Source organism: Amia ocellicauda, chromosome 17, assembly GCF_036373705.1.
Source record: "Amia ocellicauda isolate fAmiCal2 chromosome 17, fAmiCal2.hap1, whole genome shotgun sequence".
NCBI lineage: Eukaryota > Metazoa > Chordata > Actinopteri > Amiiformes > Amiidae > Amia > Amia ocellicauda.
Genome location: NC_089866.1, coordinates 9,814,505 through 9,831,331, shown reverse-complemented (window position 1 = coordinate 9,831,331; position 16,827 = coordinate 9,814,505). Strand labels below are relative to the sequence as shown.

At 42.5% G+C, this 16,827-nt stretch overlaps 2 protein-coding genes across 3 annotated transcripts; one reads left to right on the top strand and one right to left on the bottom strand.

Moving 5' to 3' along the window:
- The first annotated feature begins 59 nt into the window (after positions 1 to 59).
- On the top strand, positions 60 to 4,122 carry LOC136712519 (zona pellucida sperm-binding protein 2). Its single transcript, XM_066689154.1, has 19 exons — positions 60 to 145; positions 235 to 311; positions 387 to 467; positions 568 to 686; positions 772 to 924; positions 1,092 to 1,157; positions 1,414 to 1,455; positions 1,526 to 1,675; positions 1,759 to 1,849; positions 1,941 to 2,125; positions 2,208 to 2,334; positions 2,423 to 2,595; positions 2,674 to 2,759; positions 2,938 to 3,065; positions 3,140 to 3,329; positions 3,427 to 3,568; positions 3,655 to 3,757; positions 3,833 to 3,917; positions 4,006 to 4,122. Exons 1-19 carry the CDS (start codon positions 141 to 143, stop codon positions 4,013 to 4,015), a joined length of 2,013 nt encoding a protein of 670 aa, XP_066545251.1. The 5' UTR covers positions 60 to 140; the 3' UTR covers positions 4,016 to 4,122.
- A 1,333-nt stretch (positions 4,123 to 5,455) lies between these two features.
- LOC136712601 (zona pellucida sperm-binding protein 2) lies at positions 5,456 to 8,357 on the bottom strand. 2 transcript variants are annotated; one of them, XM_066689267.1, is made up of 13 exons: positions 8,273 to 8,357; positions 8,117 to 8,193; positions 7,976 to 8,037; positions 7,867 to 7,899; positions 7,619 to 7,783; positions 7,437 to 7,539; positions 7,165 to 7,352; positions 6,733 to 6,874; positions 6,479 to 6,582; positions 6,184 to 6,386; positions 6,041 to 6,086; positions 5,887 to 5,967; positions 5,456 to 5,581 (listed from the first exon to the last, which is right to left on the bottom strand). In XM_066689267.1, exons 1-10 carry the CDS (start codon positions 8,275 to 8,277, stop codon positions 6,288 to 6,290), a joined length of 978 nt encoding a protein of 325 aa, XP_066545364.1. In that variant the 5' UTR covers positions 8,278 to 8,357; the 3' UTR covers positions 5,456 to 5,581; positions 5,887 to 5,967; positions 6,041 to 6,086; positions 6,184 to 6,287. The 2 variants fall into 2 exon arrangements, with proteins under 2 accessions (XP_066545364.1, XP_066545362.1); XM_066689265.1 differs by having other exon boundaries at positions 6,041 to 6,386.
- Positions 8,358 to 16,827: the final 8,470 nt, after the last annotated feature.

Sequence of the window (16,827 nt, the reverse complement as noted above, 5' to 3'; positions counted from 1 at the left end):
GCTGCGGGAGTAGCGCTATATAAGACAAGCCCACAACCCTGTTTAGTTGTTCCCGACCAAGCAATATTTTTCCCCCCTTCCCCAACCCCCCGCCACTCCCGTTTAGTTTAATATCCTCGCAGTCCCTTCTTTATACTAACATGTGGTACGTATGAGGGCATTTGCTATTTTATTTATTTTTATTTTATTATTGTGAGCCAGTACGACAAACGTTACTAACTGCATTTTACTCAGGTGTTCTTCGTCTAATATGTGTCTGTTGGTGTTCTTCGGGTTGGTCAGTGGAGCTTTGTGCGTGAAATCCCATGAAGGTAACAAAGTTCACTTATCCACAGCGACTGTTCTTTGTGGGCAGGTACTTATTTTTAAACTTTATTTTTATACAGGCACTGTGTCCTGTGGGAGTAAAGGGATGACTTTACAGCTGCCTTCTGATGCAAAAGGGAGTTATGAATTGCTTGTGTTTGGTAGGCCTGCTAATACTGTTATAAAAAAAAAAAGCGTATAAAAGTGGCACCTGTATGGTGGTCTGTTTCCAATGTAACGAACATCTGACACTCCTCTTAGATAATGGAACCCACATCATTGACCAAGACTATGCAGAGAAGTGCCACTACTCTGTGAAAGAGGAAGATGAGGAGTTCTTGCTGTATGCTCTCTATGAGGCCTGTGGAGTACGCAAGGAGGTATGTGGTGGGAGGGTTGTTCCCCGTGTGAGCCCAGGCCAGAGTATCTGGTGGGGCCTGATAAACCCTGCTCCCTGTGCTTCAGAATGGAAGCTTCTTCCTGGATGTGCAGCTGTCCTTCCTCTCTGAGGGGGAGCGTGTGAACCGAAGCTACAGCATGGTGTGTGAGCAGCCCAAATCGGATAATGGATTTGGGATGAAGGCAGGATCTAATCCATGTACTGAAGACAAGTCTGAGGTGAGGGGTTGTTAATTCCTTTCTTAAATGGCTGATTTCACTAAAGTTAATTGGGATGAGTCCCCTAATTCAGACTACACTTGCAATCAATCTTGGAACTGAGCCCTTGATTTTTATTATACCCCTGTTGCTCACAGGCCTTCTCAGATTCTTTGTTCTCTTGACAGCCCCAGTTGGACTTCAGCTCTGCAATGCAAGTAGGAGACACTATGTGCAATGAGACTGGCATGGAGGTAAACTATCTAGGATTAGTTTCTGGCACAATGCATGTTGGTGAATTTATTTTGGGGGGTGGTCTATGGTTAACTGCATGCATTTTGGAAGAGATGAAGTGCAGAAAGTGATTCAATCCATATGGTGTGCAGTTGAGGTTTGAGCAGAAAATAATTGCCAATTGTACAGAGCTGGTTACAATTCTTTTGTAAAGGCCTTTAAGAAAATGGCCCATATTCACTTGTGAACTGTCCATTTCTCCACCCCCTTTGTCAGATACCAGTTCTGCAGACTATTCCTGACTTTAACTTTGAAGAGGTATGTAAACCACTCTTGAAGTTGCACAGGCCTATTACTCCTTTCTCACTGACCACCCTCTCTCCTTCAGTCTTCTGGATTGATGTGGATGGTCTCTATTGATGGAGGACAGCCCATGACTTTGGCAGAGGGTACCCAGAAGGGATATTCATTCTCTAATGCTGAGGGCTTTATGATGATTGGGGCTTCCTTCTCTGCTGAAGGGGTCAAGATGTTTGTGGTAGGCAAACTTCCATTAACTTGTCTTGGGTACTTTCTCGCCCCCCCCCTGATCTGCACACTGATCCCTTTTTCTAAACTAAGGATGGGAAGGTCCATCTTGCAAATCTCACCCTGCATTATGATGCTGGCAATGCAAAAATCAACATCGGTGTTTACATGATCTGTATATCTGGTGAGTCACTGGATTTGGCGTTTAGTACTATTTAATCCTTGGATTCTCCCCAGCTTGCAGTCCCTGAATTTCCCCACTCTCTCCTCTGTAGCTGCAGTGTCCTGTGATGCAGCCAGCATTCAGATATTGGCCCCTGAATTCCCAGGCACTTTTATTAAACTGGTCCTGGACACCACACAGTACTATCCCTTTATAAGCAGCCCTGGGATCTCCATCACTACTCAAGGCTCCTTAAGGATTTTGGTTTCAAAGGGCCATCCTTCAGTTAGAACAAGGGTAAGTATTTGTTTAAATGCAGGTCCACAATCTTGTGTACCACCTGTCCATACTCTGCTGATCTTGCTGTTGTCTTTTGTAGGCCTGTAACCCAGACCAAACGGGCAGCCAGTCTTACTTGCCAGATGCTAAACTTTATTTTGACATGGAAGGAGCTCTAGCCACTACAGATCTCAATGCTACATGTCCCTGTACTCCCTCTGTAAAGCGTAAGATTACTTTTGTTAACTGGATGGGTATAGGTGATGCTTTGCAGTGAGCGTTAACTTAAACTGGACTTTCACTTTTCTGCTCTAGTGGTGCTTTGTGAAGATGGTATGATGACTTTTGAGGTCCTCAGCACCCTCACTGTGCCTCCACTGAACTTGTCCACGGTGAGACTGAGGGATCCATCCTGCAAGCCCACCATTGCCTCTTCATACAGTCTGGCATACAACATCCCACTCTTTGGCTGTGGCACAACCCTGAAGGTGATCTCTTCGAGCAGTAAAGCTCCTTCAAAATCCAGAGTTCTTCCTGGTTACAGAACTGCATTTCCCTGCTTTCAGATGGTGCATGGGAAACTGGTCTATGAAAATGAGATCTGGTCAATGTTGAGGGACTTGAACCCAATCACAAGGGACAGTGTGTTCAAGTAAGGGCAAGTGTTACTTTTTTTTTTTTTTTTTTTTCTAATGGGAGCAGTAATCCTGTTGTCCGCCTTTCTTCAGGCTCTGGGTGCTTCATGGTGTGAACTTCAACCTGGGGTGCTAGCTAGATGTGCAGCATTCAATTCCTCCTCTTGAGACTTTTTTTGCCGCCAACTCTTCCAGACTGACCCTCCGATGCTACTATGGTGCAAGTGATGATCCATTACTGAATATCTATGTGAACACCCTGGCCCCACCTGTGTCTGCTAAAGGAGAAGGGAATATTGCTGTGATCCTCCTTGCTTACCCAGGTAAACTTGCTGGACATCTGTAAAATTGAATTCTGCATGGATTGTATTCTCTAAGCTTCCTCTTGCTGTTCTAGATGTGCAGTACAGACGTCCCTATGGAATCCAGGACTACCCTGTGGTGAAATATCTGAGGGAGCTGGTGTACCTTGAGGTGCAGGTGCTGAACAGACGGGACCCCAATATCAAGCTGGCTTTGGCTGACTGCTGGGCAACTGGCTCCTCTGGCCCTGACTCTGTGCCTCGCTGGGACATCATTGTGAATGGGTAAGGGGCTTCCAACTGTGGTGGAGGGCAGCCATTTCTATAAACTGATTGATTTCCACATCTCTTCAAGCACTTTTAATTTGTCCTTCCCTTGTAGTTGTGAATATGATGGGGACAATGACATGACTGTGTTTCACCCCACACTTCAATCTGCGATGCTGCAGTTCCCCACACACTACAAGAGGTTTGAGGTCAAGATGTTCACATTCATCTCTAAAGGACTCTGGCTGACCAACTCTGTGAGTCCTCCAATGCAGTATTTTGGGGGGGGGGGGGTACTGAGAATGGGTAGAGACCTCATTTTGGTTTTCTCTACCTTTTGCAGATCTACTTTCACTGCAGTGCCTTGATCTGTGACCTCCACCAACCTGATGTAGAAGTGTGTGCAAAGACCTGCCGAAGTGGGGTCTCTGTCAAGAGAAGACGAGGTAATGGTTCAGACCTGGAGCCTGGTGCTTGTTTTTGGGTGTGAAATACAGATTTCTCCTTCCTCTGCTTCTCAGGTATTGAATCTTATGCCCTTGTACATGATGTGGTGGTAGCCAGCTTGCCAGGTCCATTCTCAGTGGTGGACAGAACTAAAGATGGGTAAGACCCTTTTGAAGAGCTGTAGAAGTCCAGTCCAGTCTTCCGTCCTTAACCTTAAGCAGGGTAAATCTTTTTCCTCTCTGAGCAGATTGGCTTGACTGGGACGAGGAGGGATTTGCAGCCTTGTATCATGTGAAGCTTGGGGTCTTTTGTTTCCATGTGAAAATCTAGAAGTTTGTGCCAATAAAATCTTTCTTTAAGCCTTTGATTTTGTTGTGTGTGTGATAAGTAGACATAAAATGACAACCTCCTGTCCAGCCACAAGGGCTAGGTTGGCACTAATGCAGAGGTTGAAGCTACACTTCTGTGGAAATTAAATGGTGAAACCAGTATAAAGCCTACACTTTAGGTCCACTGTGCTTACAGTGTCCAGTGGTCTATTTCTTCAACTGTGCGGATTAAACCTGCTGTACAAGATGTTTGATTCTGAACTCGTTTCCAGGATACAATACAGCTGCTTGTACAAAGTTATCCTGCCCTAAGAAGGGCCACTCTCACCATGATCTGCTTCTATCCTGTTCAGGCTAGTTTCCAGTGCTTAACTTTGCAACCTACTTCAATTGATTTACACTCCCTACCAAAAAACAAAACATGCAATACAGCTAACAGTTCTTAGTTTCCCAGCTCTAATGGACAATGCTCATACTGAATACAATGTTGGGAAAATTGGCATGCAAGATCTGATGAAGCAGAAGTGTTTAACTGAAATCTCAATCCTACATTTGTTATCAATTTAATAAAAATGGGAGAGTCTTCACCAGTATGCTTCTCTGCCTTGCTAGATGAAGCTACTGCAGAACAGTCTGCTCGTGACATTACTTGTTACTATAATATTTGCCTATTACTAAGGAGCTTGTTGCCATCTGCTGGAGCCAGAGAAGCAGCATAATCTCTGCGTGATACTGTGGTGGGTCTATCCCTTTCTCAAGATGCATGGTCTAAGACAGTCAAATTTCTTCAAATGCTACCTTAACTTCCATATCCTGTTGGTCCACCTGAGTATGCCTCCGCACCCATAGCATGAATGATGCAGATATAAATCCATTGGGGAGAATTTCAGTTATGTTAAAGGTATAAAACCACTTACTGTATAATGTGTAAGTTGTGTCACTCTATGCAATGCTTAGGTCAGACCTACACCATCCTTGAAACTGAATAGTTTCAAAGAACATGTTAAGTCTGTCCAATTCTCTCTCCCTCGTAACCCAAACAACTTGCAGCCAGCATTGGTGGGAAGAGTATTGGCCTGGACAGCCCCAATCCAGAACACCAGAGGGGGTCTTTGATTAGTAGTTCATGGAGACTGGGGCTGGAGTTAAGGGAAAACCTTAAAGCAATCTCTCCCCCAACCACTTTTCCACCGTAGTGTTGCACAGAAACACCTTGAGTGTGAAGTCAATACACTAAAAGGAGAAAGTGCTACATTTAATACAGAATGAGTTTTATGCAACAGGGTCTTTAACTATACAGAGTCAGCCAGGATGAGTACAGTTAGAAGCTTTTGTGGACCAGTCTTTCAGATTAAAATTAGTCAAATAGAAGTTTGCAACAGGAGCATTTATTGTTGTATCCAGCACAAGTGTGAAGACATGCAGCAGCAGAAACGGCACTCGAGTCATCAGGTCAGGTAGATTCCAGACCAACCAGGGGACAGGTTTCCAAGCCTAGCAAGAAGCACAAGACCAGCTTCAAGAAATGCACCCTTTATGGCAAGGGTTCTCAACTCTGTTCCTGGAGTACCCCCTACCCTGCTTAAGTACATGATTGAAGAAATTTGACTAAGTTGCGTAACTGATAAAAAGTTGGTTTCTAGATAAGGCCATTCTATAAACTAAAACAAAATGGCTCTCATTCAGGAAATTGAATTAAACAGTCCTCCAGGACCAGGGTTGAGAATCACTGAATTATGAGAAGAGATGTTCTACTGCAGTTTATTTCTACCTTGAAATGTATAAAATGGCATTCTTACCAGCCTAGTGGGGATCATCTGGGGCACTTCCAGAGCCTGGCAACATTGCACAATGGTGTGGGACCAAGCCCTTGCATAGGCCTACAGGGAGAGATGGGTCAGTACCTGCCATGAGAAGGCCAGAGCACTACCATCTTTCATCAGGCAGCCTCACCTCGTCTTCTCCTCAGCAGCTGGCCCAAAAGCCAGAGTCTGGTGTTCTGGAGTCACAGATCAAAATGCTAAATGGAAGTAGGAGTCATGGAGTTGCTCCCACAATACACTGCTGCAAGCTTGGTAGCCTGCTTTATAGCATACCGGGTCAGTCAGCAGGTGCCCTTCCGAGGCAAAGGTGAACATCTTGGCCTCAAGACTTCCATTGCTACAGAGACCCGGGCTCCTGCTCCCTTGTAGTTAAAGTCTCACAACTGGACCATGAGATATACTAGATACATGGTTCCAAGTAGGATTCTCTTGAAGGAAAAGCAATCACTTTCATGGAGGATATGGCCATCCACCAACTACAGAAAGGAAACATTAAGAGATTGAGGGGAGGGTGGGGGTGCATTTTTTTTTTTTTTTTTTTTCCCCAATCTGGATTATAATGCATTACCTTCAGGATGGATCCACTGTTCCGCGGCATGTCAAACCGAAGTGAATTGGAAGGGGTGAGGGCAGGTATGCAGGCAGGAACATCATTGGCAATCTCTGGTGTCCCTGTAGAAAATTGTCCACTTAGTCTCCACACAGGGGAGCGGTCAAGTAAATAGAATTAAAGGTTACAATACCCACAATGGTCCTAGAAGCCTTGTACGAGACTGATGCGATGTATTCCCTCTCCCAGTTGATCACTCCCTAGGGACTTACCTCTAGAACCGAGGCCTCTGCTCTTGCATGGGCAGGCAGGCCAAAACACCATAGTGGCCTCCTCTCGCCTCACTTTGAAAGTGAGTTGAGTCTCTGGCAAGAAATTCTTCCAGCCCTTGCCTTTGCCATCAATCATGCAGTCCTGAACCAAGAAACAGCAGGTTAACGCTGGGGAAGCCACCCAGGCCACTTGACAAAATCAATTCAACCAATTTGGTTATTCCTCAGTCAAGATGGGAACAGCAGGCAAATTCTATACAGCAGTCCTCTTCCGAGAGGACTACTGTAGTCATAAGGAAATTAAAGAAACCTACAAAACCAGCTCTGCAGCTAGCTGCAGTTGACCCCTGCCTCAGGATTGAAGGGCTGCCCGCAGGACAGAAAGCTAGGGGGAAGGACTAATTTCTTCCCTCCCCCAACTTTTAAACTCACCTTCCTTTGCACCAGGGGACTGGAGAGTGGGACGGTGACACGCAGGGTGTCCCACAGACGCTGGATGTAGACTGCAGTCGATGGACGGGAGGGGAGGTAGGTCTGTCCCTCAGCTTCCATACGGAGGAACGTGCCAGCAAAAGAGGGGATTTCCAGGTTGACATCTGTGCCATTGCAGATCACTGGATCTGGAGTGGGCACAAGGAAGACGTTTTAGACGTTTTCCTACAATGCAAGTGTCCTTCCTTATCAAGCAACTGTTGATTCCTCACCTGGCAAACACAGCATCAGCGCATAGATCTTAACCTTAATATAGCCACGTTGAGATTTCAATAGCAGGTCTGCAATGTAGAGGGTCTTGTTGATCCTGGGTCTCTGGTGTACAGGGAGGAGAGATTATACCACACACCCTATACAGAGAATAACCACCACATAGATTTGTGCATAGACTTACTGCAAACATCTGAAGCCCCTTTGCAGTGTAGTTAACTCTGATCATCAGGTCATCCTCCACAATCCTCAGGTTATAGCCACACAGTTTGGCTTTACTGTAAGGCATGGATATTGTCTGGGGAGGACCTTGCACATCCAAAGTCCACATATCCAAGGTATTGACAGCCTGGCAGACAACAGTACACTAAGAATACACAATCAAGTTCAAGCATTTTGAAGTGCAAATGCATCAAGAAATGGCACACTTACATCAAACTCCGAAAAGCCTTGGGAAATGGACATCTGACAAGAAAATAATAAGTTGAATTACAGGGTTGAATGTTACAGGAGCAACTCAATAACAATGATTTCAAAATACCTCCATGTAGTCTTTAAAGCAGTGTGAATGGCCAGCTTTTGGTACAACCCGAGATGGAGGCGCTAAAGAGAAATTGAAAGGTGCACCACACATTTAAACAAATGCATACGATCAATACATCAATCATAATATAGATGGTACCTGTTGGTATTGCAGCAAATACACCCACATCCATCCAGTGAAAGATGGTCATAATGGAGAATATGAACAAGGCACACCTGAAAAGACAAAAGTTGCAGCAAGGTCAATCAGGGATCTACAGAACAGAACATAGCCATGAGAAACCGCGAGTCTTACTTCATGATGAAGCCGTAAGCAGTGCTTCAAAACCAAGCCTGATCTTCCTGCCGCAGATCACTGCTTGGTTAAGTTAGCATCTAACGAAACCCCTCCTCCATAGTCTTTATACCTGCGTCAGGGTTTGCAATGTTTCCGCGTCAACCAATACGTTTCGACCAGCCTTGATTATCTCTAATGCTTTACACCTGCATCACAGCCCCTCCGTGAATAATCTATGCATTTCGAAAGCATTCATTATAACTACTAAATATGTTTAACACGAATGTTATTTACTGTGTTTTTTGTTTGATTGTTTGTTTTACTTTCAACATACGACTCACAATTTCAAAGTGGTCAGAATTATAATTTAGTTTGAATTTATTGTTATATTTCATTTGTCCAATAGGCGGCGCGCCAAGATCCGATTTTGAGAGTAAGTGAAATGCAATTGCAAGAGGGGTAAACAAATAATAACGCCTAAAGAGACTACACACGACATGATGGAGTAAGCATGTCGGAGAACATACACAGTATTGCATGTAAATACAAACCGTTAAACTGCGCATAACATTGCACCCCAGCACGAACTGACACCATAGTTTGTGGGAGTGCAAAGGGTCACTTGTTGAAAATAAGAGTTTAAAATACTTATTTACAGTCCCGACGATATCACACATATATTGGTATGTATTAGATACTAGGTAAAACTGCAGATTCATATCATGCAAGTCATTCATTCAGGTCTAGTGATACAGCAGCATAGACGTGCGCCTCCTGGAAAACAGACCTGTGAAGGTGCGAGACTGTACTGAGTCTCTCTCTTTCTCTCACTGGTTATTGATCCTCACTGCCAATTAAAATGGCGCAGTAGTATTTATAAATCAGTTTGCTTCTTTTGCTGGAATAGTTTCTTGTGTACGTTTTTCTTAAAGCATTTCACTGTCCAGCCAATAATGCCACACTGTCATACCCAGGTTTTGATTTCTGCAGATCTGTCTGAAGTAAAACCTCCAAACTGTTGTTAAACACCTTCCACAGAGTGACACCTGCAATCTGCTTATATCCAAACGCCATCTAGATAGAAGCTGTATCTGTTTGCTGTTATACTTTGCTGCAGGACTTCTCTGCTTTGTATGCCATGTCTGTCAATGTGGGATGTGAATGCTCCAGGAGCTCGTCAATTGATTAACTGACAGCCTGGTGATTGCTCTGTCTTTTAAAAATGCCCTTTCTCACCTCACACTAGACTGCCCTCAGGGGTCACTTCAGTGTGTGTGTTGCCATGCACAGCAATGAATGTCTAAGTGTAAAGTTCCTGTTCTGGACATTTTCTTGAGTCCAGTGACACACAAACTCTTTTGGGGATCATGTGATCTCGCATGCAGGAGAACAAAATGACCAGGAAGCGTGTGTCAGAAAACATACTGTGCTTTTGGAGAGGTATAGGCTTGGAATGATTTTGTGGTGAAATTTCTCACAAAGGTTTGACTCCCGAATTCGGAGGTCATGTGATTGCTGATGCAGAGTTTCCTGTGCTTGATTTGTGTTTTTTCCCCCACACATCTGCAGAACCTTGTGAAGGTGGGTTATGGGTAATACTGCAAGTCTTGTGCATTTATCACAGGTTTGAGTGGATTTAATTATCATTATTATTATTTTGTATCATATATTATTATTTATTTATTAGCAGAAGCCCTTATCCAGGGCAACTTACAGTTGACATGAGAAACATTTTAAAGCCTTACAAAAGTGATATTATCAGTACAAAATACAGTAAGTATACATCCTAGTACACTGAGCTCACACGTGCAGACACAGTTAAGTCCTAGATTTGTGCTAAAGGGAAGGGGAGGCATATCAAAAGCTGCAGTAAAAGGAAAGAAGTACTACAAATACAGACGTACGTAGGAGTATAATGAAGCAGTCTAATAAAGTGCATAATTGCAAGCGTGCTGAGCAGCCCAGGAGATCAGGCTTTTTGTTATATTTCATTGATTATTTTTTTAATTGTGATCCATTGTAAGTTTCTCAAGACTCTCCCATCATTGTTTCCTTCACGCCTGTGGTATTAATTTACAGTCACATTGTAGGACCACTTGAGCTAAGTGAAGAACTAAGAAATGTGACAGCAAACTGTGTTAGTGTTCAGGTAATAGCTGATAATAGCTGATTAATAGCTGTAGCATTACTGAATAAAAGTTATTTTTGAGCATTGAATGTGGTTTGATCTCCTTTAGGCTTTACAATGAGCTTACGTAAAAAAAGTTGCCAGGTACTGGCATGTGAACCACATTGTCTTACAAACAGGGAGAAGCTGATTGCAGCATCATGAAAAGCCAAGTAAGATGAAAAGGAGGCTCATTTTGGTATTATTTGGTATTGGGAGATAATTTACTGTATTATTGTTATGAGAATGGCATCCTTGAGACAGGAAGATTAATCACACCTGCTTGTACTTTTTGCTTTGCCCATACATGTTCACTGTATAGTCCTAATGCTTCCATGTAATTGCCTTTCTTATATCAATCTCCCCATTCAAGTCATTGCATGCCAGTTGGAGAGCACAGATACACTACAGACTAAGGTGGACTGTGGAATTCCCATTAAATTCTATAGTTTGCTGTACAACCTCTTGCCTGTGTTTCTGAAGAGGTTGAGTGGAATTAAATGTCCCAGACCTTGAAATTGTGCACGTGTTCTCCACCCCTGTGCATGATATGATACACTGCTGTATACAGTGTCTCCTTTGCATGAATCCCTTCTTTCCCCTCCTCTGTCTCTTAAGTTAAGTCTTTGTGCCTTGTCAGTGCGTGCCTGTCCATTTGCATGTTAGGCCTTTCCCTCCAAGATTAGTTGAGGTGTGTTTTCACCTGGAAGTTGCCAATAATTTCCCTGCATTTCACCTAACTTCTGTTCTGCAGCATTTATTTTATTAACCTATTGTTAGCTTGGCTCTTCAACCTGTGGACCCATATACAGAGCTAATTTGGTGAACTAACGGCCTGTAGATTTAAATTCCTTGTTTTATTGATATTTTATGCATGTCAGATATTTCCATAATTCAGTTTAGCAAGCTGCTGTTTTATTTGCCTTTGCTGTCCCTGTTCTTTCAGTCAAAGAGGACTGTCTCCTTTTCCTTTTGCTGCACAGGTTGTGTTGAGTCACCACAGTGAAGGGCCAAATAATAACCAAATAATAACAACAAGCAGAAAAAAATGCGTATTCCACTTTGTGGACAGGAAAATTAATACAATTGTCCTGTAGTTTAGACTTGTAAACTGTGAGATCTGTTTTAAGGCCAGTGCTTTTCACGAGGGCAAAGAGAAAAAGCTTAAATGCTTCAGAGTTTCAAGATTCTGATGGCCTTCAATTGCTGACCCTTTGCAGACTGCTGTTGAAGAACGTGATATTTCTTCAGTGCTTTTGAACCCTGAAGTCCTTGAGGGAGAAAAACTAATTTCCTCTGCAACACCACCAGGTGCAGAAAAATTTGAAATAATTTCCTTCTGAAACTGTGTGGGGCCCTCGTAATCTCTGGGCTTGTCAAACCTGGTTCCAATTTCATGGTGCCTGATGGATTCTCATTTTGCTTTCTGTGGGCTGCTACTTGTCAGCTCTTAATGTCTGTGGAATGAATGTGCCTCCTTTCTGAAATTCAGGGTGATATAAAGTGTGCAAAATCACACTTCAGATATTTGGTCATAATAATAATAATAATAATAATAATAATAATAATAATAATAATAATAATAATAATAATAATAATAATAAATGGTATAACTTCTCACTTTCCACACTGGAATGTCTATGTGCAAAAATTAAACCTGGCACTTTTATGATTGTCTTGGTAACAAAGTGCTAGAAACATATCATGAATGGGGGGTGGGGGGGAATTACTTTTCATGGAGATTCATTAAGACATTGAATAATTTTTTCTATGAGTTTGAGTAATTGCAATCAACACTTGGATTGTTTGTAATTGAGTGCCCCTGATCTAAAATAAATCACAGACAGCAGTTAATCAGCACCTTGCAATCACCATGCATATCTACTCCAACATGAATCATCTGTCCCTGAGGCAGATTTAATCCAGAACAACAAATGTAAGGCACACAAAGTCTTTCTTCAAATGATGACCTCCGGGATTTCCCCTCCAAAGTCTCACGTCAGGTCTTGCTGTTTGATGTTTTTTTATAATTAAACACTGAGCAATTTTGTTCAGAAAGATCTTGTGTCCCTTCCATTTGGTCTTCTGGATTTTCATTGAGTGCTCCTTGGAAGTAGTAACGTTATTTTTTTAAGCCGTGCATCCTGTTTCTTGTGAGAGATTTCCATATTTCTCCTCCTTTCCTCCACTCCGGTCTGCTCTTCTGTGCTCCTCTCCCTCCCCACTATCGTTTAATATTCCTTGAACAGCGTGCATTTTCTGGTCTATTTGTGACCAGGCCATTATGCTTTTTCCTTTTTTCAGATGTGACACCGGAGAAGGGCACATTAATACATACGATTGTGGTCACAGTGGGCAATGGGAAAGCTGTGTTTGTTTAGTTGTTATTAACACACTCGAGTTGCACTTGAGTTCAGGTGGGGTTGGAGAGAAGGCTGCGCTGATGACGTCCACAGCGGTCTCCTGTCCTTTCACTTCTCAAGGTGTGTCAGACCGTTTCCTGCCTTCTAATTGCTGTAGGGCCATTTCTATTCCACGTCTGCTTCGGCAGGCGCTCATGCCATTTACTGTAGGTGGTTGTGTGCTCCAAAAGAATAACCCCTGTAATCAGCAGTTCTCTGCATAGTTTGACAGGTGGATGAAAAACACTGTAACTCGGCAAACTGTTGGAGACCCTTAAAGGCACCTTACCTGTAAAGACAGCACCCGGTGACAATTACATGAATCCCAACTGAGGCGGATTGAAGGGATATGCAGAGCGGGAGGGAGGGAGCAAGCCTGACTGGGGCATATTTTTCCAAACCTTTGTTCTCCAGATAAAATCCCGTTATGAACCCCTATGCTGTGAAATCACTTATTTCAACTGCCTGCTGCCAGATTTTTATCTTTAAACTCTCAGTAGCTTACTCTAGTTAAGTCATTCTCTTAGGGTTCAGTGTCCAGGATTGGCTCTTTTGGGTTAGTCTGCAAGAACATTTTGAAAGGTAAGAGTAGGTGAACAACCTGCATTGAACATTCCTCTCCGACGCAACTTCAAAGATATTACACTGTTAAAAGTCTCTCTCTGCTCTCCTTATATTGTTTACATAAGTTGGAGTAGAGGGTTTTCATGGAAATCATTTTGTTCCAGACACTAAATTGCTGTTATTAACTACTATTCAGAGATACCCATCTGTACAGAAAGCTTTGGAACAGTAAGCAAGTTTCCAAACAAATTACCTTGAATTAGACAGAATTATTGAAGAAGAGTGTAAATTATTAGATTAATAAATCTTGGTGGTGGGGAGGTATTATTTTTCTTTTTTTAGATAAGAATAAGTTTCTTCAATACAACTCCTCCTTGCCTGTAACATTATGGAAGTCCTGCCTCAACATTTTTTTTTAACATTGCATTGGCACCAAGGAGCTGCTGTGGGCATTTAAAGGGAATACTCGGTGGGTTTTAAAAATAATGTAACATAACATGACCTAACCCAGCTGTGTGTAGGCAATTGCATTGTGTTAGCAGAGTTCCTGAGAGCAAGGGATTTGTAAATGCAGTCTGTTGAAGGGCTTTGTGCCTAACCTTTGGCATCCTCTCCTGCATAGCAATCGGCAATGGTGGGATGCTAATAGCAACCTGTTTGGGATTTCATGATAGGAACAGGCCTCTTGACTGATGCAAGTGCTACCTGGCTTGAATGGCCTCCTTTTGTTTGTAACCTTTGTTACAATTTGGGCTATAGGTTATTATTTTTTTCTTCTACTCAAGGCTAAACTATAGGGGGGAGAAAGAACTGTCACATAAAAACAAAACTCTTGTCTGCACTGTGTGCTGCAGGTCTCTGAGCTGTAGGTGTGTATTATATAAAGGGAAAAAATAAGGGTGAACAAATCTGCCTTTTTCTGTAATAACAATAAATCCTGTTCTGGAGCACCAACTGGAATTTGCCATGTTATTGAAAAAGAGTGAATTTAACACCCCCAGCCCCCCTATTCTCACTGTTTAGGCTTGCCATTTAGTTATTGTATGTCTAAGCTGTGCTAATGACTGAATTATTACTATGTTTTCCTGCAGGGTTGTTTGCACATTGCAGAGGTTAAAATGAGAGAAGGCTGTTTTATTCGTGCATCGCTATTAATTGCGATGCATGAATGCAGCAGGCAAGGCTGTGGTAATTAATGGAAGCTGCTTCTACATGGACAGAAGACACCTAAATGCCTGGCCTCGGGATCCATTTCCAAAAGCACGCTGCTTGGGGTGGTTGAAACAATAACACATTAGTTTTGGTGCAGAGTGGAAATTTCCACCCCTCCAACTCATTCACAGTTTAGTCCACATTGTTCATGCTGCAATGGACCAAGAAAAATAAAAAAAACAACAGCTTTATTTAACAATTGGTGCTGGCAAGTGTTACGTAGGAGTAATGTCTTTAAATGAGTCGGTCGGCATGCTGCTCACATTTCATTACACATTCATTCTTCAAAACTGCAGTTTGTGATTATTCATGACTTTATTTATCTGTCCAAAATGACTGGAATGCAATATGTTGGAGTGCAATACTAGCTGTCTGAAGGAGATTCTACAATCACCCTGACAAACATTGTTCATAGATGGGGGTGGAGGGAGGGTGTTGTACACCATGCTCTGCTCTGTCATCAGACATACGCTGGTCCAGTGGGCAACTCTGCCGGATTAGTTTTTTGCTTCCCAGTTGCCACCTGATTGCTTATTTTCAGGTCTGAACTGCATTACATTCTGTATAAAATGCACATTGTTGAACAAAACCATTAGTGCTTCAGTGGAGATATTAATATATATGACTAGGTACTGGTTAGGCAGAATGAATCCTGGACCAGTATACGGACACAAGGGCAGAGATGGGAAGCTCAGCATAAAATGTTTCAATCTGTAAGATATTCACTTGGCCAACCAGCTCTTCAGGCATGTTTACTCATTAATTTCAGCACACAGCATTCACACGGCATGGCACACACGGAACTAGTGGGCTGCTTAAAGATACACCAACTTAAAGAGAACTTTGATCTCCACCTTGTTTCTGAAGATGACCCATCAGACTGACTTTAGCAGACCCTGGTCAACCCCCAGAAGCACCCTCTTACTTCAAGGAAAGTTACAGAACTAATGAGTAAAAATTGAGCTGCTGTACTGACTGAGTGACTGTAGTTTTATCTGCAGTTCATATCATTCCCATGGGACACGCATACACGGATGTATTGCTTTCAATTCATAATCCTACACGTTGGTACTTATTATCAGATGCCCTTTCCCAGGGAGACTTATGGTAGTCTCAACAAATACACAACAACACAAAACATTACGAGGAGGGGGTAGAGGTTTATATAGTAATGTGTTAATAAACAAGGTGACAGGCTTGTGTAGTTGAGACTGTCAAGCTGTTTCATTTCTCTGTCTTTACAGCATCACGACCTTATGGGACCATATATGACACCGACACGCTGTTCATTAGGGCTAGGGCCAATTGATTTCACTGACAAGCACTTTTCCCAGAGCCAATATCAAGCTGTTGGTATCATGTGTCACAATTAGTGCCGCTTTCTCATCGTCAGAAATGTGGACTGTGCTGTTAAAGCCAAGACAACTTTGAAGTCTGATCTTCAAAGATACACTTCACAGTAGATTTTCTCTTATATAAAAGCCCAGGCAAAGAAACATGTACAGTACTGTGAGTTTTCAATAGTTATTTTAACACAGATTTCTTTTTAAAACCTCTTTTTTCCCCTAAACTTTGTAGTCTTCTCACGGTAGATTATTTTCCACATTAGTGACAATTAAGAAACCGCTAATGCCAATGCCCTTCCTGACTATTTATGTAACTGGCTTTATCCATTCTGGCCTCATTCTCAGATTTACTGTTTTATCTGCATCATTTTATACAACGGCTATAAACTCTCCTAAGTAAATTATGAAGGCTCTGCTGATAACATTGACTGCTTTTCTATAGTTTTCAAGAAGATTCGGCAAGGTCATTTATCTTTCTCCAGCACTTTGTCAATAACGTAGACCTACTGATCCAGAACAATCTTTCTGTGAGGGATTTAGACCCTCATTTGCAATACATTGAAATGGAGTGAAAGCAGGTGTAGTTTTCCTCACAACGAAATGAAAAGTAAAGTTAAGGCCAAAGCAAAGTAAAGACATGTTGTCAAGGTTTGGGGGAGGGTGAGGAGTACATGATAAACAGAGTGAAGTGAAGCATGATGGGAATAAGGAAAGAGGAGATGGCTTCTGTGAAATCAAAAGCAATCCTTCTTGATCCTATAAATGTAGGTTTGAGGGCCATGTGCAATACACCAGCCTCACTCACATGGATGCACATTTACAGTATGTACTCCTACCTTTAATGTGGCAATAAGCAGGTTAGGCTGGGAAAATAATTCTAAT

Excerpts from the sequence above, each read along its gene's own strand:
- LOC136712519 (XM_066689154.1), top strand. Across the intron at positions 687-771 it reads CCTGTGGAGTACGCAAGGAG|AATGGAAGCTTCTTCCTGGA; the intron begins GTATGTGGTGGG and ends CCTGTGCTTCAG. Across the intron at positions 3,569-3,654 it reads GACTCTGGCTGACCAACTCT|ATCTACTTTCACTGCAGTGC; the intron begins GTGAGTCCTCCA and ends TACCTTTTGCAG.
- LOC136712601 (XM_066689265.1), bottom strand. Across the intron at positions 7,784-7,866 it reads AAGGCTTTTCGGAGTTTGAT|GCTGTCAATACCTTGGATAT; the intron begins GTAAGTGTGCCA and ends GTTGTCTGCCAG. Across the intron at positions 6,583-6,732 it reads CAGAGGCCTCGGTTCTAGAG|GGACACCAGAGATTGCCAAT; the intron begins GTAAGTCCCTAG and ends AATTTTCTACAG.